The sequence below is a fragment of the Candoia aspera genome, chromosome 5 (genome assembly GCF_035149785.1).
Source record: "Candoia aspera isolate rCanAsp1 chromosome 5, rCanAsp1.hap2, whole genome shotgun sequence".
In the NCBI taxonomy this organism is placed as follows: Eukaryota; Metazoa; Chordata; class Lepidosauria; order Squamata; family Boidae; genus Candoia; species Candoia aspera.
The window spans coordinates 59590817-59614831 of NC_086157.1; the positions used below are offsets into that span (position 1 = coordinate 59590817).

The following is a 24015-nucleotide window of genomic DNA, read 5'->3' on the forward strand; positions in this document are numbered from 1 at the left end:
CAATATTTTCTTAACTAATTACACCCTTAAATTATTTTCAAGAGCTTGCTTTTGTCTTTACAGGACCAGCCAGCATTCGACCAATGAAAAATATTACAGCAATAGCAGGGCGGGATACCTTCATTCACTGTCGTGTCATTGGTTACCCTTATTACTCAATCAAGTGGTACAAGAATTCTAACCTGCTCCCTTTTAATCATCGTCAAGTAGCATTTGAAAACAATGGAACACTGAAGCTCTCAGATGTGCAGAAGGAGGTGGATGAGGGAGAATACACGTGCAATGTTCTGGTTCAGCCCCAACTGTCCACCAGCCAGAGTGTACATGTGACAGTAAAAGGTAAAACATGCATGCAAATTAAAAAGTGCTTGTAAAATTGGGAAGAAGGGGATGAAGAGCACTCCTCAGAGATTATGGTCTAGCTTGTACGTATTTGAATGTTCTTCTCTGTGCCTGTCCCACAGTTGTCTGTGGAAAACAAATACAGTAGGGATTGTTAAATATACCTTGGCATTTCCAGGTATGCATGCCATCTCCAGCAAGAATTCCCAGTCATAAGAGCTTTGAAAAGCACCAGTTGTAAGAGCTACTGCTGTCACATCAGACAGGGAGGTAACTGCAGCTGGGGTAGGCCTTATTGTCAGAGGGTCTTAGGACTTTGTTGGCTAGCTGTAGAAATTCTGATCTCAAAAATAATTATTAAAGTTTTATATTCCATACTGTATTGTGAGCAATATTAAGAATCCGCTTGTGAGTTACACCTACATTTTTTAATCAACTTTTTCTGGCCAGTGCCATTCAGTTTTATTGACCGCTAAATGTACTAACTAAAGATACTGAAACCTTGACTCAGAAATGTTAACACTTTGTAGTTAGCTATTAGACCTCATACACATAACCCCTATTTAACAATTAGCTTAATAGGGCAGAAACCCCTCAGACCCAACTCAGCTAGATTAGAATTTTTATTGCAGGCAAAAAAGAAGCCTTAACGCAGCAGCAGAGAGTTTCAAGCGTCGCCTTTTTCCTTCTCAAGTTAAGCTTCTTGCTAGTTTGCTTAATGGCTTTGGACAGATGAGATATATTTATTCAAAAGTCCTGTCTAGCCTGAGAATTTCTGGTTCCTCCATTGTCAGCTTCAGCTCTTATACTAGCAGTTTATTATTAAAAATTTGACAATTGATAAATACTTGTTATGGGTCCACCTAATGCATGCTAGATGTCTTATAGATGAAATATTTTCTTCTGGTAATTTTTACAGTCACACATTTTTGACCAATAACACATTTGCTTTATTTTGACCCAGTGCCACCTTTTATCCAGCCCTTTGAATTTCCGAGGTTCTCCATTGGCCAGAGAGTCTTCATTCCATGTGTTGTGGTCTCAGGGGACTTGCCCATTACAATCACCTGGCAGAAGGATGGTAGGCCAATCCCAGCCAGTCTTGGGGTGACCATTGACAACATTGACTTCACCAGCTCCTTAAGGATTTCTAATCTTTCCCTTATGCACAATGGAAACTATACCTGTATAGCAAGAAATGATGCAGCAGCTGTGGAGCACCAAAGCCAATTAATTGTTAGAGGTAAGTATAATGGTGGCAATAGTATCATCAATAGTATTACCAAACACCAACTATGATGGGAAATATAAGCTACTAGTGTGTACAATAATTGCTCTTTTGTCTTCACACGTATGCCATAATAATAGCACATTCCTTTTGTCTGAATACATTACAAGTGAATGCAATCAGGAAATATTTGTACTTACACTTGGAAACTGCAAGTTTTAATATACAGAAAACCTTTAGAGTGGGTTGAAAGAAATTGAAATACGATTAGATTATTTTCTATAGCATTTTAGCTTTGATCCTGTCCATTTTTAATAAGAAATTATGCTAATTGATAAGCAAGCTGTATAATTCTGCTACAATAAAGGAATGTTACTGTCTTGCCTTGTGTTTTGGAAATATCAGTCGTTCAGCTACTAAGAAGGTGTCTGCTATCACTGTGATGCTATGGTGATGTTTCTCAACTGGCAGCCTGTGAGTCAAATCCAGGTGCGTCCAGACAGAGGCTCCTAGCACTACCAGTCAGTAGGTATTATCCTGCTCTTCTGTCTTTTTCATAACTAATAATTTATTTAAAAAAAAACCTTCCACAAAAAATGCAGTTGCTGTTGTACACACTTTGTACGTATTTTCATAAGCAACTTCCATGACAATCCGTAATACATGTTTTTCTATGCAACTTTTCTTATGTATGCTTTATTTAAATTCAACTTAACCCTAACTTACTTTGTACAAAGCATTCCCAAATGTACATGGACTGTTATGTAAATGTCATGAATATATTCTGATGATTATGAAGTTTTCTAACTGAGGAAAATAGCTAGCTGTAGAATCCATTTATTGCTGCTGTCTCTTGTTGCAGCAGAATTCTCTTGAGTGGATCACAACATTTCTAGGTAAAAGAAATCCATGATGGAATTGAATTAACCAGAAGGCAGGACTGCAGGTGTTAGTATTATGAGTAAATCTTAAACCTTTCCAACTGCACTTCAAATAACACCTCACTATGTAGGTTTTAAAAACATTCAGTTTAATAGAGGAGGTAGATTAACTAAGGAATCTTTAAAGCTTTCCAAAAATGGAAATGTTTGAAAAATCATCTAAAATAAATAATAGGGCAAAACGTTTAACTGCAGTGTAAATACAGTATTATAAAATCATGGAATTCAAAAATAATTTATAGACTATTTAATGATAAAGATGTATTTGAAGCAAATATCTTAAAACTATTTGTTCTGTACTAGTTTTTTATTTATACAACTGGAAGAAAGCATATATGGTGATGGAAGTAGTAAACAATGTCAGATTTATCTTAGGGCATTGATGTTTATTGGAAGGTGACTAAGCAGGCTACTGTCATGAGATCACTTTTTATTTAGATTGCTGGAGCCAATAAATTAATACAATATCGATCATGTTTATTTTAAATAAATAAATGAAATATAACTTAAATGAGGATATCCCCATTATTTACTTTTTAAACACGTTTAGTGGAAATATGCTTTTCCTATTATACTTCTGGATATTCTAATTCTCTGATAATTAAGTGTCCAGGGACAAGTATTCCAGAGTGTAGGGGTTACATTGGGAGTTAGATTTTCCCAAAGCAGGATGCCAGTTATGCCAACAGACAAATGCTACCTAGCACCAAGACTAAGAAGTGGGAAAATCAGGAAAAAAAAGTACCAGATTTAAACTGCAGTGAGTATAAGACAGAACCATGCTCTCACATTGATAAAGGCAATCCCTTGTTACATTAAAGTGGTTGTATTCTAATATGCCACAACAATTCTTATCAGCAACAATTCTTATGCAACAACAATTCTTACGCATCAGATAGCTTCTGCTGAGTCTGAGCTAGGGAGCCTGATAGAGAGTTCCAAATGTCTCATAAAGGTAAGGAAAGGGTGTCATGTATAAATAAAGATGACATTTAATCTTGTTGATGTAAAACAGTTACGTTATAGAACAGTTTTAGTTCTGTAACTAGAGCAGTACCAAAATAAACTTGTGAAAAATTTGATTTCATTCCCAATGTACAGAGACCAAATTCCCAATGTACAGTAAAAGGGGAAAGGAAGAACGGTATAAAATTATTCCAACAGTTAAGACAATAATCAGACTAATCCATATTCAGGCAGCATACTTCTTTCAGATATACATTTTAGAAATAAAAGAAATTCATGAGAGATTCCAGTCATTATACTAGAGTCCATTAAAATGGACTTAGTAGTGGTAAATAAGGGAAACAGTAGATGAAGTTTACTAATGTCTATCCCATTCTGCACTCAAAAATCTAAACAAAAATGTGTACATTTATGAAAGACACGGTTAATCAAAGTGATTATTAATAGTAACATTTTGAAAAATCATTGATGTAATAGTTTTTAAAAGCATTAACAGGAAATGATTGCTAAAAACAACTTCTATCAGGCATATATCATGACGTCGCCTCCATCTCATCCCCAGCCTGTAACAGAGAGAGCCTGGGGTCATGTTCAGTTGTTCTGGTGTGAAAGTGGCATTTTCCTGCTTCTCCTGACACAAATATTGCCAAGAAGACAATCTACAATGACTCAGTGATAGTGCTGGCAATAACACAGTCAAGGGCAGGATCTGTCCAGCTCCCATTGGCTAATTAAGTCTACTGAAAGCACAGCCTTCCCTGTTTGCTGGGTACTGCTCTCTAAGGCCATTTTGGCATGGGCTGTGAATCCAGAGACCTCAATGGCACATAGTGGACACAGCCCTGGAAGATCAACAGTTCTGTGTCAAAGGCAACTCTCTCCCAAAACAATTCTGATGGGTCAGTGGGTCATAGGAGGGATATGGGATGAAGGGAATGAGCTTTATTGATCTAGGTGTAAGCTTTGTCCTGACTTTTTCTATTTGTGCCACCACCACTTCCTTCCTTTGTTAAAAATCCAAAATATTCAAGTTGTCTTTCAAAGCACTCTGATCTCAAATCATAGGCATCATATTTTGAAGTGGAAGGAAAGAGCAGTAGTTGAACTGGAAGGCTGCATTCAGCAGATAAACTCTGAAACTTACCAAGGTTTCCTTGTTACATGGCTGAACAGCTATTCTGTAGAAATAAAATATACTGGAATGATACCTCCAGGAAAAAAAATACATCCATACCAAAGAGGTTCTGGAAGAAATGGCAGAGGTATACCTTTTGTCCCAAAAAGTGTCCTTCAAGTTTAATAGGGATGTACTGTGCTTCAGATTCAAAGCTGAGTAAGTGCCTTGGAGCAGACAGTTGTACCTGTTGACACCTCCTTAAAGAAGCTGTGTCTTCCCTTCATACCATACCTTTCTTTGTATGGTAACTGCATGATCCTAGGGAAATACACATTCATATTTAAGATGCAGTCTGCAAGTATAAAATGCATATTTGAGAAGAAGGCATTGAAAACATGGCCATGCCTCCTCCCAAGCACCTTCCATGCCTCTTTAGCTCAGACAGAAATTTTCCTTACATTATATGGCGACCACAATTTGAGCTTGAGTTCTTGAGACATCATGGAAGTGTCCATGTAATTTTTTGGCAACACTGTAGAAGTAGTTTACCATTGCTGCCTTCAGAAATGTTTTGCTGACTTTTCGGTCTAACCCACTGCCTAGTTTTTTTCCTGGTGATCTCCTATTTTAATACTGTCCAGATTCAACCCTGCTTAGTTTTTTGAGATTAGTCAAATTTCTTCTAGCTGGCTCATTCCAAAATAATTTATAGCAAAGAGTTTTCCTAAACCAGCAAAAATGACTCCTCATTTGTGCTTATAAAACTTGCTTTGAATAATTGAATCTCTTTCATCAGTTTAGATTTGTACTATTTCAATCATAGTACTAGTATTTCATCAACAAAAAATGAACTTATTTTATTCTGTATCGAGTCACTATACATGTGTTTTAATTTTTCCAGTGGGTCCCCAGAGGAAAAAAAAGTATTAAAAAAAATATTAAAAGGCAGCCTTGGTCCACTAATTTCTTGTACTCTTGCAACAACTCCATTGCAAAGACAAAGCTACCTTCTCCTGTTCATCCAGGAACTGTCCCCCTGATTTCAATGAAAGCAGCAAATCAGTTTGGCAAGCACATATTCTCTTTTCAGGATATTAATTTGCTCTCTTTTTAAAGAAGCAATTTGCATAAAATCATTTTAAAAATATTATTTTCTGCATTTATAAATGAAGACTACCTATAAGCTTTGGATGCTTCAGATACTTCTTCATGGCTAATACATATCAAATAGCTCATAATTTTTGAAGTTTCAAACAAAGATTTTATATTTTACAATGAAGATCAGAGAATACATGTGTCACCATTCATTATGAGTGCTTGTCTCAATTTTTATAGTTTATTAGTCACCATATTGGTATTTAAGGATACTGCAAATTCAACTATTTAAATTATGCAACTGGCAATTTTGTTGGGACAGTAACTTAGTATTTTAAAATCTCAACTACAAATCTCATGTCCTAGGAGTTTCCATTTATGATCTGAAGAATTAAATGTCAAAGTAAAATGTAAGATATACAGTATGTTGTTGCTACAGTATATCAATGGTAACCACCTAAGAAAAGATGGAAATGAAGGCCAGAGTATTGATTGCTGCAAACAATCAGTTTGCAGATCACATTCTTATTTTCTTAACTTCAGCAGTAGATTTAAGAAAAACAGCAGTTCTACAAAAGGTTTACTAGGAAACCACAGAAATAATTATAACCAACACTATTGATTCCCTCCCCTGCTATACTGAAGAACTCTGGACATATCAGGTGTGGGCATATTACTTAATTTGGACATTAATACATCCCACTGAGTACAGTGTGGTAGTTCTTATTATCAGGCTTTTTATTGCCAAATTTGTTTCTAATATTATTTACCAAACAATATTTTGATTGAGAGTCAATAGAAATTACTAGAAAACATCATGGTTAAGTGATCTAATTATAGCCAAAGAGATAACCTGATTAGATCCTACTTTCTTTGTTTTCTTCTAGTTCCCCCCAGATTTGTGGTTCAGCCAATTGATCAAGATGGGATTTATGGAAAAGCTGTGATCCTCAACTGCTCTGCAGAAGGCTATCCTGTTCCTACCATTGTCTGGAAGTACTCCAAAGGTATTTCCATCCTCTAATTATAATGATTATGGTGTAATTTGAAATTTTATTGTGCATTTATTGTGCAATGTTAATTTTTTAAGTATTATAGCTGTGTCAGATTTTGGGGAGGCTGGGAAAGTAATGGAAAGAAGAAGAGACATAATCAAGAGATAGAAGGTGAGTGTTAGCAGCTTATTTTATAAATGGTAACACAGCCCTAGTGGCAGGAAACCTAAAAAGAAACATTTCAGATCATTCAGAGAGACTCAGTCACACTATAGGTGAGAGTTGGAACTTCTTCTTGCGGTTTCCAAGATTAGCATTAAAGATATCTTATTAAAATCTGTTTGGTTCTTCCTTGATCTTGCCCAGGGGCTTGACCATACCTATTATTTCTGTTTCATTATCATTTAATAAAATAATGTAGTCAAATGAAATAAGGGAGGTAGTATTTACCATCGCTTCTTGTTACAGGTAGCTGTCAGGTAATGACTGTTCAAACTCATAATGGCGTTGAACAATAGGTATTTACGACAGGTCCTTGTAGTTCCAGCCATCACCACATCCCCTTGGTCATGTGATCACAATCCAGGTGTTTGGTGCCTGGCTCACGATTACAACATTGCAGCGAGCCCCAGTCATGTGATCACGATTTCCAATGTTCCCTGACAGCTTTCCACAAACAAAGTCAATGGAGAAGCCATCAGGAAGTCAGAAAGTCACGGTCACAGTCTTGCTTAACTACCCACATGGTCCTCCTTTGACGATGGCAACCAGGACTGCCAGGATTGCCATCACTAAGCAACATGGTCACATGACATTTTTCTTTACAATCATGTCGCTTAGTGATGGCAATTCTAGTCCCAATTGCCATTGTAAGCCAAGGACTACCTGTAGTGTAGATGACCTGAATGTGATATGGTCAAAAATCCAAACATCTTACAGAAGATTTGTACAGGTGCTAGTGAGCAGTCCCCTTTCATTTCTAAATGTACATGACCAACATTTCCAGTCCACATAGAAAGTTGAACACTGTTCTTCAATGTTGCTCACTTCTGCTGACCTTGAAATACAGAAAACAGTCAATCGGTCCAATAGGGAGAGTGCATTGAGTATCGATCAATGCCCTGCCTCATGAGCTATCACTATTCTCCTCAGCCCCACTCTACACAGAAACATAACAAATATTCACTCTTCCACCTTTTCCAATTCATGTATTTGTGTATTTGCTAAAGGCACACAAAGGCGTTCCAGTTGACAAATTACCATTCCTATCTTGCATTTAAATTTTTTTGTGGTATAAGAAGGCAGAATGATAGAATGTCAGCATTTTTTCAAGCAGGCATTTTTCCTGAATCTTCTAATCATAGTTGCATGTTGCTATGCCAGCCAAAATGGAGAAGGTACCTTTTAAATTTTGGAGCACTTAGGTTCCAAACAGAGAATCTGAGCTTCTGTATGTGTGAGTTCATGAGAGGGGAACATTTATAGCTAGCTTGAGCCCAGGAGCCCAGTGAATGGGAAAGTAGACTACCCACAAGTTCATCAGAGTCACAGCAATTCAGCGGAAAATATCAACACTGCTGGTTTCAAATAAACTAAAGCATAGCAGAAATAATTCGACACAGCTTCCCAAACCAGCCAATATTGTGAGATCCAGATCCAGTCCCAAAGTGGCCAAAAGAACCTGTTCTCCCAGGCTTAGGGGCAGGGTCCTTGTGGAACTCTGGTTGGTTGTTTCCTATGGTATAAGATGTGTTGTTTGTCTGAACACATTGGTTCTTATTATTATAATTTTTCCATTTTTAAGCATAAGCTGCCCAGAGTCATTCTGGAGTCAGACAGCCTTTATAAAGTCGTCGTCATCATCATCATCATCATCATCATCATCATCATCATCTTTGTATAGAAGTAGTCTAAGAATGCTCTGGGAATGCTAATATAGTAGAGGATATAACATATAGACAAAACTACAGCAGTCCTTAAACCTTATCCAAATCTTTCTAACTAAATTTGCCCCAAACTTCAAACTGTTATGGAATAAAAGTGGGGCAATATTAAATATATAGGGGAAAAGTCGTATTAACTGAGAGTTTATTTTTGTTTTAGCCCTATCCACCTCTTTCTCTTGGCCCCACTCACTTTGGGGATTGGGCCAGGGGCACAACACTGAAAAGCCTCATGTATCCTTTAGCTTGAAAAAGATTATAGACCTCTACACTAGGTCATTATATAGCATCATGTCTGCTGGCTCTTGTTTGACAAACAGAAGTGATGCCAGAGTGCTGTGATTATAACTTTGGTGGCACAATGGGAAGAAGGCAAAATCTTCTGTTATCTTTCCAAAAGTCTAATAACTTTGGGTACACTTTGGTTCCATAGAAAATTAATTATCAGGGTACTGCCATCAGAATACTTTAAAGTTATCTCATTTTCTCTCCCATTTACTCAACATGAAATTTGTATAGCTTTTTCTGCATATTCTAATCTAAAGGCTGTTTAATTTCATCTTTATTTCTTTGCTGGGTTTAAAACTGTAATTTTATTTATTAAGTGAGGTATTATGCATTGTTGCCTAATGGAAGGAAACTTTCTTGTTTATGAGCAATATTATGTTTAGTACTTAATTAGTTCAACCTGGATATTCCATTTAAGTGAAAATTCCAGTCTGGGAATGTTGTGCAATTAATCCTCAATAATATCAGCAAAAGGCAAGCACACATACAAATGTGCTACCCTTTGTAATATATCATACTAAAATATTCCCTGCTTTTAGCAAAGGTTATGAAATGTATTGATTGAGTTATTGGCTGATGTAAGGTACATTTATTTCTGGGTTTTTTTTAATCTGGTTATGCTCAGTAATCCTGAACAATGCTTTCTGCATTTTGTGCTTCTTTACAGGTTGTCTTTGGCTTATGACAACAATTGGGACCAGAATTCCCATTGCTAGTTGACACGGTCATAAAGCACAACATCACATGACTGCGTCACTTAGAGATGGCAATTCGGGCAGTCCCAGTTGCCATTGTTAAGTGAGGATCTCATGTGACCATGACTTCTGTCTTCCTGCTGGCTTCCCCATTGACTTTGCTTGTGGAAAGCTGGAAGGGAATATTGGAAATTGTGATCACATGACTGCGGGGACTACAAGGACCCATCATAAGTGCCATTTGTTCAGCGCTGTTGTAACTTTGAACGGTCACTGAATTAGTGGTTGTAACTCAAGGACTCCCTGTATTTAAATAAGATACTTCCCATGTACATTTATTTGTTTTCTTGAAAATTGCATGAATGGTTAGATGTCCAGGAAAAACTCTGAATACTTTAGCCATCACTAAATTTATAGGTGTGGCTTTTAATCTAAGTAATTTTTAGAGGTGTGTCTCTGTCTGCCTTCCACATCAATTATTACTGCAAGAATTTTAAGAATAACTCACCTACCTCAAGTGTTTGTGTGTACACTTAAAAGGACTTCTAGGTCACTTCAGTTTTGTCCCAGTAACTATCAAATCAGTTACTTCTTTCAGGCATTTTGCTTCCTGATTCATTTTTTATTATCCCAATAGGTGCTGGAGTTCCCCAGTTCCAGCCAATTGCCTTGAATGGGCGCATCCAGCTTCTGACAAATGGCTCCTTGTTGATCAAGCATGTTCTGGAAGAAGATAGTGGATACTACCTCTGCAAGGTCAGCAATGATGTGGGGGCTGACGTCAGCAAGTCCATGTACCTCACTGTTAAAAGTAAGAATTTCTTCCTGATAGTAATAACTATTGAGTTGCAAAAGGATAGCTTTCAGCTCCTGAATTGAAAATAAAGTATTTTTCATTCATTCTAAGACACATCTGCACATTCTTCTTGCTCCAGCACAATCATTTGGTTACAGTTTAGTTGAGGAAGATTAAGTGGGCAAAGGGAAGGGCTGACATTGTCTATGAAACATTTCTGGAAGGTCAGTGAGCTCCTTGAACATTATGCTTTTGGAGTACAATGAAGCATCTCGGTGTTGCTAATATATGTTAAACTTGGACAGAGCTTAGTTAAAGATCACTGCAAAGAACTTCAGAATGCCTTCACAGGAGGCGCTTACCTTTTCGTTGACTTTCCTACTTGGTTGTAATGACAATAATAGTGTCCACATTCTGTGAGCAAGTATGAAGTTTTATTTTGGTTGCTTTGGAAATTGGTGATACATTCTTAATTGTGCACTAACTAGGTCATTCAAAGTAAATAACTAGATTTCTGAACATCATCATTCAAAATGTGGTGAAATGCCACTCAGAATTTTTCTTTCTTTTTGATTTGTACTCAAACCTACAATACTGAATGGTGTTTTTAAACAAAGAAATAAAGGCTTTTGGACCAATACCAGGAGAATATTTTAGTTCTGCCAATTTTTAAAATCTGATGTGGTTACCTAAATGATGAGTTTCTTTTCTTAGAAAGTGGGGGAGGGGACCAGCTGAGTAAACTCCAAAGATCCCAGAATGAATATTGGATATTTTTAATCAAAAGCTGTCCTTTTGGTGATGAATCCATAGTGAATTTCCACAAATGGAAAAACTGTATAATGAATTTTCTCTGGGGTCATGAGACATGATCTTACTGTAAAAAAATGCAACATTTAATCTGCCAGCCATGATTTACTATATTTTTTTAATCAAATCAATTTGGTGCAGAGAAAGTTGTAAGCTAATAATCAAAGCAATGAAAGACTACAGACTACAGTAGGTTTTGCTAGTCGTGGTTCTTTTTTTTTTTTTTTTTTTGAAGTATTTGAAAAGGGCTATTATACCCCTCTTACATTCACATTATATAAAAAAAAAGAGGGACAGTGGTTTGATTTCTAATTGTATTCATTGATAAATATGAAGGCTTTAATTTAGTATAGGTTGTTTGTACAATATATGCCAGAATCATCATCCCCAAGTATGTTCTTTCCTAGAATAATAGAAGTGGATGACTTGATGCCTTCCAGATGTTTGGGCTAAAGCTTCCATAAGTCCAGCTACCATGATTGGCATTATAGAAATTATAATTTGAAACATCTGAAAAGTGCTAAGTTACTTATCTTTTCACCATAGAATAGAAAGGAAAGCCACTTTTGCCCTGATTAAGCTTGAAATGACCAGTGTAATGCATCAGGCAGGAGATAAGGTACTGCTCTTTTTGGAACTGGGATGACACCCATTTTTCCAAAGCAACTGTTAAAGGCAGTTGTGAATAGATGGTAACTGCCATATTTTTTTTGCATTCAAATAGAAAAATAAAAACAACCTACCAGCTTCTTCTTAGTTGACAGCTGTAAATGTCTCAGTCTGATTATACTATGCAGTTTGATGTGTCATAAAAGAGCATCTCTTATCAAGTAAGAGCAAAGATCTCTCAGGAGAGGGTTATCTTTTGATCAAATAAAAGCTTCTAGCATCAAGTAACAAATATATATGTATATTCAGTCCTTTATGTATTTATTTAGATTTGAGGGCCATCCAAAACAATTCTGGGCAGCTCACCCTTTCTTTCTGTTCACACTGTACATTTTGTAAAGCAGTTATAGTTTGTAGTAGTTAAATGGCAGAGCATATTTTATCTAGCTCAATATATAAAAAATTAACTGGTGTTTAATAGACAATAATAAGCAACAGTTATGTGGGATAGTTGAAATATTTTATTCATGTTTGTACCTTTATTTCAGTTCATTGCTACTTGGTTGCATTGTAGTATTTGTTTCAGCCTTTTTGCTGGCTTTCTTTTTCCCTTTCCCCTTCATTCCTTCCAGCTCATACTATTGGCTTCTCTGCTCCGGTCCTGTGGCGTAGGCATGCTAGTAGAGGCAAGCGTCAAGCTTCATTCCAGTGTAACTCATCCCACTAGGCTAACTAATCCCATGTAATGTGCTTGTCCAGTCTGTGGAGTCTCTTTCTAGCTGTGTCTCCATGTGCTCAGAATGAGACAGGGGAGGAAATGGGCTATAGGCATCATTTTCTGAGTGGTGAGCATAAAAATAAATACAGGTCTTAAACTTGCAAAATGACTTGTGATTTTGTGACTTGCTTGGATAAGCCATCCCCATCCCTCACTGTTTCCTTTATAATTAGAAGCTCCCTGCACAAAATTTTACCTGTGGTAGAGCAACGGAAAAGCTGATATGGATGAAGAAGTACAATTTAGCTCACAAGAATCTTGAAAAAATATACAATACATTTTTATAATAAAAAATGCATGTAAATATGGCTTTTATTTGAAACTAAAATATATATGTAAAAGACATTTCCCTTGTTTGACTGAAGAGCTTATACTTGGGGGTATGTTTTACACAATTTTAGCATTATGTGGTAAAAATCTAGTTCTGAAAACTTCCCAAAATATTATTTGACTCAACCAAACAAGAGACCAGATTAAAATCAAACCTGACTCTGCTATTGAGAAGAGTGAAGCAATGGTTCAGTGCACTGTGTGAATCCAGCTAAAGCAATCTCATTTCTCTACCTCTTGACCTTGTTGAATTGCATTCTGGTCATGTAGTAAGTTGTCTGCTCTTTCCCATTTCTGCAATTTAATTTAACCATTAAGTATGAAGGATATTTAGAAACTTCTAAAACCAGCTGAAATAGTGTCCGTATGAAATTTGTGAATTAGAATACTTTCAGATAGTAAGCTTCTCTGCCTTTCAACTTTTCAGTTTAAACACACCTGAATCTAGACTGTTTCGACCATTTTAAAATCTATTTTGCATAGAAGAACAAGACCTGAGCAGGGCTAGCTGAGTCAAGAGTTGTGGAAAAGTGAACTTTTGCTGTCACAGGTGAGTTTCTAAGAGAGGAGTGTACTAAATTTCCAATAAAGCTTGCAGGAATGGCAGCCCTTTTATGTGTGCTGGAAGGCAAATCAAAATTGAGCAGTCTCAGTGGAATCACTGCTGTTGCCTATTGTGCTACTGCCTGTCAGTGGATCAAGGCTTTTATGATCTGAGGCTGGTAGCATCAGAGAGAACTCATGAGATGAAGAAGGCAAAAGTAGATGCTCACAAGCATGGAAAACTCGGAATGGAAAGGTGGGATGCAAGGCATTGCCATTGCTGCAGTGATACTCAGTTCTTGAAACAGAATCTCCTTGTTAGAGGATAGCTCACAAAAGACAGAGGTTTCCTGGGAAATTTTACTATGGTAAGCGCTTGATTATGATGCCATCCGTGTAATGAGGGGTTCATCTCATTTCATTGTTGAAACTACACCCCTGTCTGGAAGAGCCCTTAGATAAGCATATCGACTTGGAGTGTTCTCATCATCTTAAGCCCTAAGCTATAATTTTTAAACTGGAATTCCGACATTCATATGACAAAGCCAAATTAAATAACCAAATTATGTTTTATTATGTGGGAATCTATTATTATGTGGGAATCTATATGTATGTTTGGCAAAACTCCGGCAACCAGTTAATAAAAGGAGCAGAGATACAGTAGGTTTGATAACATGGCTTTATCATACTTTTTTTTTTAAACGTAACATATGCCATGATGCCAAATGAATTGGAGTTTTCTAAACTATAAAAAGTATGGTATATGGTATTGAATGAACATAATGTCTTTGAATGCAGCTTTTTGGGTTATGATTAATTGAATGCAGAATTTATGTTTCATCCACCTTCCTCTTCAAACTTTTTACACATGTATCTTTTTTTAAAACTACAAACCAATCTTTGTTAGTTCCTATTTCGTGCCATATTCTGAAAGGCATTAGCCCCTCTCTAGGACTTATGGATGCCTCAGACTTTATCGTCAGACTGAATGACAGGCAACCACATCCTGATTCTTGATTCTACAACTTTTCCATAGGCAGTCTGGATGAAGTTTCCACAAACCATAGTTTGAGAGCTTCTGCCCAGTTCCAAACTTTATTATAGACTCTACTCTGAACTGGAGAATGCCTGTTCATTAATATACTTCTTTGATGGCAACCAACAGATCAACGTTTGGTTGATCTGAAAAGCAGACCCTGAACCTGTGGGGAAAAAAACGCTAGGAATAGTGTGTGGGTGTGTATGTGTGTGTCATGTTCACCGTTCCAATGTTACCGTTACATCGTAACATTTCTCATGTCATTTGGCTGATGCGTGTTTCGTCTGGGAAGGGAGGAGGATTCCATCTCGTGGGATTGTTATATGTTAGCCGCTGGATTGGAATGTGTTTGGGTTATCTCGTGTGTTCAAGGTTCCTTTCCCAGGACATCAGCAGAAAGGGTTACCAGCACCTGGGGGGGGGGGGGAGTTTGCAAGGGCAGGGAGAGGGGAGGGATTACGTTTGAGCCGAGGGTTTTTAGTTTGTATTTGGTGCGCTTTTGCTCATTCTCAGCTTTCTCTGTATTTGCATACTATTCTTTAATAAATCAGATATCATTAAGTTCCTGCTTGTGAGTCTGAGTCTATTAGGGTAGGCAATCCTTACAGTGTGTTAAGACTTTCAACAGGAAGGTTTGGTTTCTGCCTGTAGAAACTAAAAGCAATTGTATAAAAATAAATGGAAAAGAACCACCTGGAATTGCAATTGTGATAATCAAATTCATGCAGGCACATAATAGCAAATCAGTAGTTTTGTAATGTGCATGTTGAGAAGACCTAGAGGGAAATTTATGCTAGACCTTGAAAACATGAAAAATTTCCCTCAGCAAAAGCATTTGCTCTTGTTAGTCTAACAAGGTTTTGGCTTTTTTGTTTCTTGTCCTAATGAGGTCCTCCCACTGTAACAGATAAACAAGCTCCAAGTGTCGTTTTCTGCCTCTTCAGACTATCAGCGCAGCTTTGATTTAAGGACTTGCACTTTAATCACCCATCATGTGTCATTACCCCGACAGGTGGCAGCAGCCGCAAGATACAAGCTCCAATAAATTGCATCGAAAATCACTGAAGCGATCTTTTGTTGATTTTCTTTTACAGCTATTCAGTGGCAGATCAGCTGTCATAACAACACAGTGCCCATGGCAGTAGGGTGAAATTAAATGTGAAGTATGTTCAAGGTAGCAGGTATAAAAATGGAATATCCTTTTTTTTCACCCTGTTGACTCTAATGCATTTTTTTTATTCTTGTAAATAATGTGAAGTCTGTGGCAACTGGCTGAAATCGGTGCTGCATTTTTGTGGCATAATTGTCACATGCACCCTTGCACAAATATGCTTTACTATGCAAATAAGTACCTTGCTATCAGTATTTTTTTTTTTTTAAAGTCTTGCACATTTTTAAAGCACAATACATCTTATGATTGGGCTTTTGAGCAAAAAGAAGCAGCTTGCTAACCATCTCTGTTCCCTCTTTTCCCTCCTTATTTTTTCTTTCTATTATAGATATATGTAATGTTATGTTACAGCCTGTAGCAGGAACATAAAGTGCAATTTCTCACTGCAGAAAATGCATGGAAAAATACGGTATATAAAATGGTACAGTCCTGTTGAGCTATGTTGAGTAATATCAGGCATCTTGTCCTTAAAGCAGTTACTTTTCTAATAATAAGCCAAATTAGACTTCTTCAAAACATAATTTAACAAGAAACATTTTGTTAAGAGAGCGGTTTTCTATACTGGATTGCTCTCCCATTCTTACAGGACGATGCCTATTGCTGCATTTCTATTATACCCACTTAATACTTGGCCAACCCCATAAAAAGGGGAGGAAGTAGGAGCAATTTTATTTTGATCATGGTAACTATTTTTTATGCAGCATGTTAGTAATTTGATATTCTAGATTTTTCTTGTAGAATTATAATTAAGATGTACTATATTTGTTGGACATAGGTTTATAGTAGGCTTCTATTTTAATGGAATATGGTCCATTATTATCATTTTTTGATGTGCATATACTTCAGCTGGTTTAATATGTGAGAGATATCCCTAAATCAGAAAACTGAGGTTGTATAATGCTTAAATCTTGCTTTTTGGGAATATATTAAGAAATGCTGGAAAAAATAACAGATGTCCCAATCAAGAGCACATTGAAAGGAGGCTTTATAGAGTGTAGTAATGAAAATATTTACTGGAAGTCAGTATTACTGAGCAAAATATGATTCACCAAGAGAGCATAATAACAGCATTAGAGACTATTACTGAATGTGTAGCCTAGTAGTAGTAGCAGTAGCAGTAGTAGTAATAGGGTAGTGGCAACGATGCTGGTGATAGAAGACAGAGGTAACAAAGATCAAAAGGTCTTTTCTGCAGTAAGGGACAGGACATTGGAAGCTGCAAGAATGTAGTTCCAGAAAGGGTTTCTCATGGTCTAAAAGTAAGAAAAGATTTATCAGTCTGAATCCTAGTCACAGTTCCAAAAGATTGAGACGAGTGAAAATCAGTGTCTAGGCAACAAAAAGTTAGGTAGTTAGGATTTAAAGGACACGGGTAACAAGTGCCATAGGCTCATCATCAGTGGGTGTTGCTTCCAACACTGAAATATCCCAGAGAGATACAGTATATTTAGTGCTTGGAGAACTTACTCAGCCTTTATTCAACTGATTTAGCTGCATGATCATCCAGATATATTGGACAACTCCTAAATAGAAGTTTATTCCCAAGGCATTCTGTTATAAGCAAGAGAACTGGCTAAATGTTCTCCTTTTGCTATTCCTCTATAACACCGTTCCTGTGGGCTGGGTTCTGAATGTGTTCCCCCTTGGGAAAGCAAAAGTATACAGGTAGTCCTCGAGTTACAACAGCAGTTGGGACTGGGACTGCCATCACTAGACCACATTGCTTAGCAACGGCAATCCAGGCAGCCCTGGTTATCATTGTAACCCCAAGATGTATGGATTGTTAAGTGGGAAGCGGAAAGAGTCCCAGGTAAGGATGGGGGTGCTGCAGGGGGGTGGGGGAGGCCCAGTGCAGGCCATGTATGAGTTGGGCAAGGGGAGTGCTGCAGTGCGGCACAAGCAGTGCAAGCTCAGGAAGGCCAGAGAAACGGGGCACAGGGCGCATGCGAGTGCAGGAAGACTGTGGAAAGAGGGTGCAGAGTGCATGTGAGCACAGAAAAGCCCAGGAAGGAGGGTGCTGGTTGGTACATGTATGTGTGCAAGCACGGGAGGTCCAGGAAGGACGGCGGTGGGTGCATGTGTGTGCGCAAGCGCAGGGAGGCTTGGGAAGGAGGGTACAGTGTGTGCAAGTGAGCAAGTGAAAGGGGGAAGGAGGACGTGTGTACAAGCCAGTGAAGGGGGAAGGAGGGGTGCTGTGCATGCAAATGAACAAATGGGGGAAAGAGGGCACAGTGCATGTGAGTGAAGAAAGGTCAGGTTGGGGGGGACTTATCCAAGTGACTTGCGACCTTCCCTGCCAGCTTCCCCATTGACTATGCTTGTGGGAAGCTGGCAGGGAAGGTTGCAAATGGTATCACCTGACTGTGGGATGCTGCAGCTGGTCGTAAGTGCAAGTTGGTTGCCAAGCACCCGAATTTTGTTCACATGACCAACACAGCCAGAACTTTGAGGAACAATCAAAGTAACCATTGTAACTTCAAACAGTCACGAACCAGTGGTCATAATTTGAGGACTACCAAGAAAGAAGAAGAAACCAGGCTGGTTTCACACTTCATGTTAAATTCATCATGTTTGTTTAGTTTTGTCTGGAGATGATATTCACATGTCTTATGGCTTCAGATTGGGTATAAATCCAAGTTTAACACATAGTGAATAGGCAGAGAAGCTCCCCCACCTACACATTCACCAACAGCCAGATATGTGTGAGTTTCAGTCCACATTCACTCATCTCAGACATGAAATCCAATTCTGTGCGAGGGACAGTTCCATGCCTTGGGTCAGGTACAGTGCCAGATTACCCAGCCTCTTCCCTTCTAGCTACAGAGGAAAATTGTTTGTCTTTTTAAAACAAAGGCAGAAATTAGAAATTAGGGCTAAAACATGAACTGGGGTACTTACGTCTACTCACCAGCTCCAGAATTAACTGACTGGAATCTTCAGAGACTGGGAGGCAGTCCAGAAGACAGAGCAAAACCTGTTTCAAGAAGCTGTTGTCTTTACAAAGATAGGTAAAAACTTTTTAGCTAGAAATACTGTTTAAAAATATTTTTAATTTGACTATGGGTTTTAAGTCTAGTTTATTGTCACTGAAGATTATTACCTCCATCCATAAAAGCTCTGTCATTGTGTGTTTTTGTACCCTTTAAAATCTGTTTAGTTCAGTTAACCTGTTTGGTTAACCAGGAGAAGATTTGCATTATCTTGTAGTCTGCCAGAATTTTATATATTCTGGTAGATTGATGTTCTTTCAAGATGTAAATTTAACAGCTCTATATTTTTGTCTTCTTTACCACTTAATGCATGTGACTACTTAAAGTTAGGGAGTTTTTTTTTTCTTTTACTCTTTCCCCCCTTTCAAATGAAGTTTGGTTCTAGTCATACCTTGTGAGATAAACCTCTTTCCCAAAAGAGTGAGGGCTGATTTTCCTAGTCACGTGTCTCAATGTACAGAACCCCTTTAAATCATTTTCACAGGCTGTAGGGAGCATACGTCTTATGCATTCGGGTTTAGGTGGGAGGATGCCAGGTAAAGCTGGCAAAAGAAACTACCAAACTAAGGCAGAGCTTGGGTGGGCTTCTGGGAAAGGAGGTTTGAGACCTCCAGCCCTGTCATTACTGCCTGGTTAAAGATCTACTATGAATTGTAAATCTAGCCATATTATTTGTATGCAGCAATGTTGTTGGGTAGTAAAATGGGGAACTGCTGTAAGAGATTGTATCTTTCCCTTGCTTATTTGTGTGAAATGTTTTGCCTTGCCTACCCATTTTTGGAGTGAGGTGATGATGGATATTTATATCTGGAATCCTGTGATGGATAATCAGTTTTGGTTCTAGGAAAGGATGTCTTAGTGATCCGGTTTGGTTCCTTAAGTATTCTGGAGACAGGCTACTTTGTGTGAAATGCGTTCTCTCCATAGTTATTGACATTATTGAAGTAAACAAATTCCTGAATAACATCTAGGATGATGCAAAGTAGTATGGCTAATGAGGCTAAGGACTGAAGTGATACAGCATAGATGTTCTTCTCCCCTGAGACACCCAGGACACTGCCTCTTTTATCCCACTGGTATATTTTTTGCAAGCATGATGACTTCACTGTTAGCATTTGCCACTGGCATCTTTCTGAAGGACATCACCATGTAAGTGGGCTTCCAACAAACCCTACAGCTTGTCAACTGGCAATTTAGATTTACATTCTTAATGTACTTATGGGAAACACCCATGAACTTCGCTGAGATCTTTGGATCTGTAGCTTCAGATTGTTCATTTTCTAAGCTTATCTTCTGTGAGTATATTGATTTTCCAGGCACTTTTGAATTATTTTTACTTATACAGCACTTCATGATTCATTCTATGAGACAAATATACCTCTGGTCATGGTGTAAGCAAAATCACATTTTACATGTAGGCTACTGTGGAACAGTAATGCATTTTTGTGACTACAGGGATTTTTTTAATGTATAAAATGGGTGATGGCTTGGCATGCAGAGCATTTTCTCTCTCTCTCATCCTTTTAATTTTAATTTTAGTTTTTTAATTAAAGTTTTAATGTTATCATCTGCAGGCTAGGTACTATATTTTAAATAATGTTCCATTTAAAAAGTAATATATTTGAAACCATCCTTGTTTTTTAAAGAGGCAGTGAAATCTAAAATGATCTATCCTATAGGAAGGCTAGCTGCAGATTTTAGGAAAATTTATCTGAAGCTTTTAAAGAAACATATCCCACACATTTTCACAGCCATTTCATATTTCTTTATTTGATTTTTATATTATTCAGAAAGAGAGCTGAAGAGATCTCTTCACATTTTGTCTGACTTGGTCCTGTAATGACCCAGGCTTGATTTTCTGTATATTTATCACTCTAAAATGTATTTGAACATAATTGGCAATTGCTTTGGTTTTATTCTTAAAAACAATCCCATTTTTTCACTTTCTCCCTCATTATGATAGCCTCATTATAATATCCCATAGTATTCAATAGGATTTTCATAGAAGATTCAAGTGTTCTGGGTGAAACTTTTGAATTAGCTCCTGAATTATTTCTACCCTTGAAACTTACTTTTCCAGATGACCAGCAACTGCATTATCTAGATCTTGTAAATACTGGATCAAAAGTACTCTAATTACTGTAGGAATGTCTGTACTGTGCTCCATCTAATTTAGTAAGCAGAAATGGTGGGACACTTGCTAACAGAGCTAATCAAAGAGCTGGTCTATGATTGTTCTTAGGTCCTTCTGCAGCCTCTAAGCAAGTGTGGCTCCTGAAATCACCCTCTCTACTTCACAGGGGAGAAAAAACTTGTTAGGATTTTGTCTTCATTCCACATCCCCCATCCATCCATTTGCTGCAAGAAAAGAGACACTTCCTAGGAGTATGCAAATGAGAAATTAAGAAAATAAATTCTGTGATGAAGGGTGAAAATGGTATGGTTGGGATTGGGGGTGGACTAGCGAGAAAACATCACAGAAAAACACTTCCCAAAGGAAAGGAGAATTAATGTGAAATGCCTTGATGGATTTCTAAGGAAAAACTGCACTTTCTGCAATGGATTAAAACATGGAAATGGGCACAAAAATATTGGAATGAGCTCCATCTGATCATGTCATCCTGAAAATAGCATAGGTAGGGAACATGCCAGTGTCAAGAAAATGTAGTGATGTTTCTATACTACATTGCTAAATTTGTTATTCATGCTCATAGACTAGCTTGTACACTTGTGCTAGAAATGTGACAATTCCACATTTTATTCTTCTTTTCTACAAACATTTGGCCAATTTTGCAAATTTATTCATAAATGGAACAAAAAGCATTGATTTTTTTAAAAAAAAATATAACTACAAAATAAAGCAAAATGTATATAAGGCTGCCATATTTTTTCCTGATACCTTTAACAGCTGCATTGCAGTCTGCTGCTTTTTTAAAATTTTATTTATTAAGTTTTTCAATATATACATAAAATACATAATAAAAAGAATGAAAAAAGAATACTACAAGAAAAAAGAAAACTAAAAAAGTGCGAAAATACGAAGACTATTACATGGTGACTTCCAATTTTCTGCAACATAGATATACATAACTCAATATCAATCTCATCTCTTACTCTAATTTAAACTAAAATAAACATTATGTCTATAAAGCATTTCCATCTCAGTGTAACATTTTCCTCTAAAACAAACTATTTTTCCCTCCTAAAAAAAATAAAAAACCTTTTCTAACATAATTATTCACCTAATAAACAAATTATCAAATATTATCATACTACACTGAAATTTAACTCCTCTCTGCCTGCTAAAATAACAGAAAATAGATGGTCTACATTTGGTTAACATTATTCAACAAAAAAAAAGGATTCATCAGAGCCCTAAACATATTTAGACAATTAGCCAAAACATCTGTATACTTAAACATTACTTCTTACTACTATTGTATATTTAAACAATAACCTTACATATTCATGCAATTAACCAAAGTGTTTATATACTTACAACACTGTATCTTATAACCATTGCATATTTAAACAGTAACCTTATTAATATCCTTTTACCCAAAGTAAAATCGTTATCACAAAAACAAAAACATCCGTCTAAACCTTTAAAAGACCATCCTGATAAACACAATTAGACGTTTATCCCACTTCAAAATAAACTAAGACATTTACATGTCTCAGGATTACAAACAGGGCTTTCTCCTTACAAATCTCAAATTTAACATCCTGCCTTGTAAAGTCCAAGTAATCTTCAAAAACCATCCAGCCCTTGAAGCTTTTCTTTGGTCTTGATATTCCAAGAATGCAGCCATTTCCATCTCTCCCTTTACATCCAGAACTTTTCCTTCTTCAAAATTAGGGTTAGCATTCCACAGTTCAAATTTTCTCCCTTGACTTTCACCTTTGTCATCTTCTTCAACTTGCTGGTAAATTTCAGATGCCATAAGTTCTGAGAGAAGTTCCAGGACATGGGTAACCTTAAGATAAAATTCTTTAAGTATCACTTTGATGTCTTCCATGTCCTTCCACAGAATGTTACGGCGCCCCCTATTGCCTCAGCAATGTATTAGGCAGGAGATTGAGAAAGTCGCTCAGTTAATCTTCAGGAAGTCTTCAATAAACATGAAAGCAAATGTAAACAGAAGCCATTCTCACAGGAAAGTGATAGCAGATAGATCAGAAATCAGATCCTCAGATTCAATGAAGAAGGCAAATCTTCTATAATCCTCAAAACATTAAAAAATTAGCAATGAACAGGCAAAAATCTTTAAGTCCCAACATTACGGTTTAAATATTAAAAAAGCCAATTTTCCAAATTAATAAATTCCAAACATAATGAAAATCACCAAGAGGTTCTGCATTTCTTTGTTGCAAAAAGCCTCTCCTTAATAACAAATAAAGAGGAAAAAAATGGTGTTTTAATGGGGTGGGCAGCTTTAGAGTCGTTTTCGGCTTCAGCACGGCTTAGGACGAGATGACAACCCCGCCTTCCAGCTGATCACTCACCAGTTGATTATGAAATGCCATTTTGTGGTCTTGCCGTAACCAGCTGTCTGGAGAGCACATGGGGCAATTCCCAGGGTTCTCCTTAATCCAGAGAACACTTCTGGGCTCTAAGGAGACCTGTCTGAGCCCAAAAAACAGTCCATACTGACTGGTCCACTGTGGAGATCATGGAGACACGTCCCAAGGTGCAATCCCCCACAGGAAGTCCACAGTCTGCTGCTTTTGAGGAATAGCTGAATGGAGGCACTGCCATATAGAGTTTGCTATTGAACATTGTATTGTATTACCTGTAACAACTTAATTCAAAGGTACTCCATATTTTACAAAGATTACATACTTGCAAAGTAATACAAGATTTCTACCATTCTGAAATGGTAGGAATAAAGGTGAAAATGTAATCAACTTCTAGGTGAAAACATGGTGGACTAGCACATCTCCATGCCCCAGGGATGATGCTGAGGCAAAGACTGGCAGCCAGATGGTGTGCCCAAAGTAAAGGACCTTCTCCAGACAAGGAGAAAGCTGCAGGATGGCCCACTTGAGCTCTGGAGAGCTGCTCCTCGCAAGGAAGCTGGCAGGATCTGGAGGAAACCTGTAGGCAACTCACAAGTAGAAACCTGTAGGCAACTCACAAGTAAGGGTCTGGAAGTTGCTGGAGAATACAAGACGCTCACAGCTTCAGGCAAAGCCTGTTTAAAAGATACTGGATTTTCCCAATCCACTTTCTAAAGCACATTTGGATGGAAAGAATTTAAAGTGAAAAGAGACCTTCAATCCAGCAGAGTGCCCAAAGCCACCCAGGTGAGTATACCTTTGACTCGTGGAAAGGACTG

General features: G+C 37.4%; 1 protein-coding gene across 2 annotated transcripts in view; it reads left to right on the forward strand.

Annotated features, from left to right (window-relative positions):
* The window catches only part of DSCAM (DS cell adhesion molecule), a 322600-nt gene that overhangs the window by 147739 nt on the left and 150846 nt on the right, over positions 1–24015 (forward strand). For both annotated transcript variants that reach the window (XM_063305336.1, XM_063305337.1), the window contains exons 6-9: positions 64–339; positions 1307–1585; positions 6577–6696; positions 10248–10421. In XM_063305336.1, coding sequence (XP_063161406.1) covers positions 64–339; positions 1307–1585; positions 6577–6696; positions 10248–10421 — 849 coding nt within the window. The remainder of the gene's footprint in view (positions 1–63; positions 340–1306; positions 1586–6576; positions 6697–10247; positions 10422–24015) is intronic.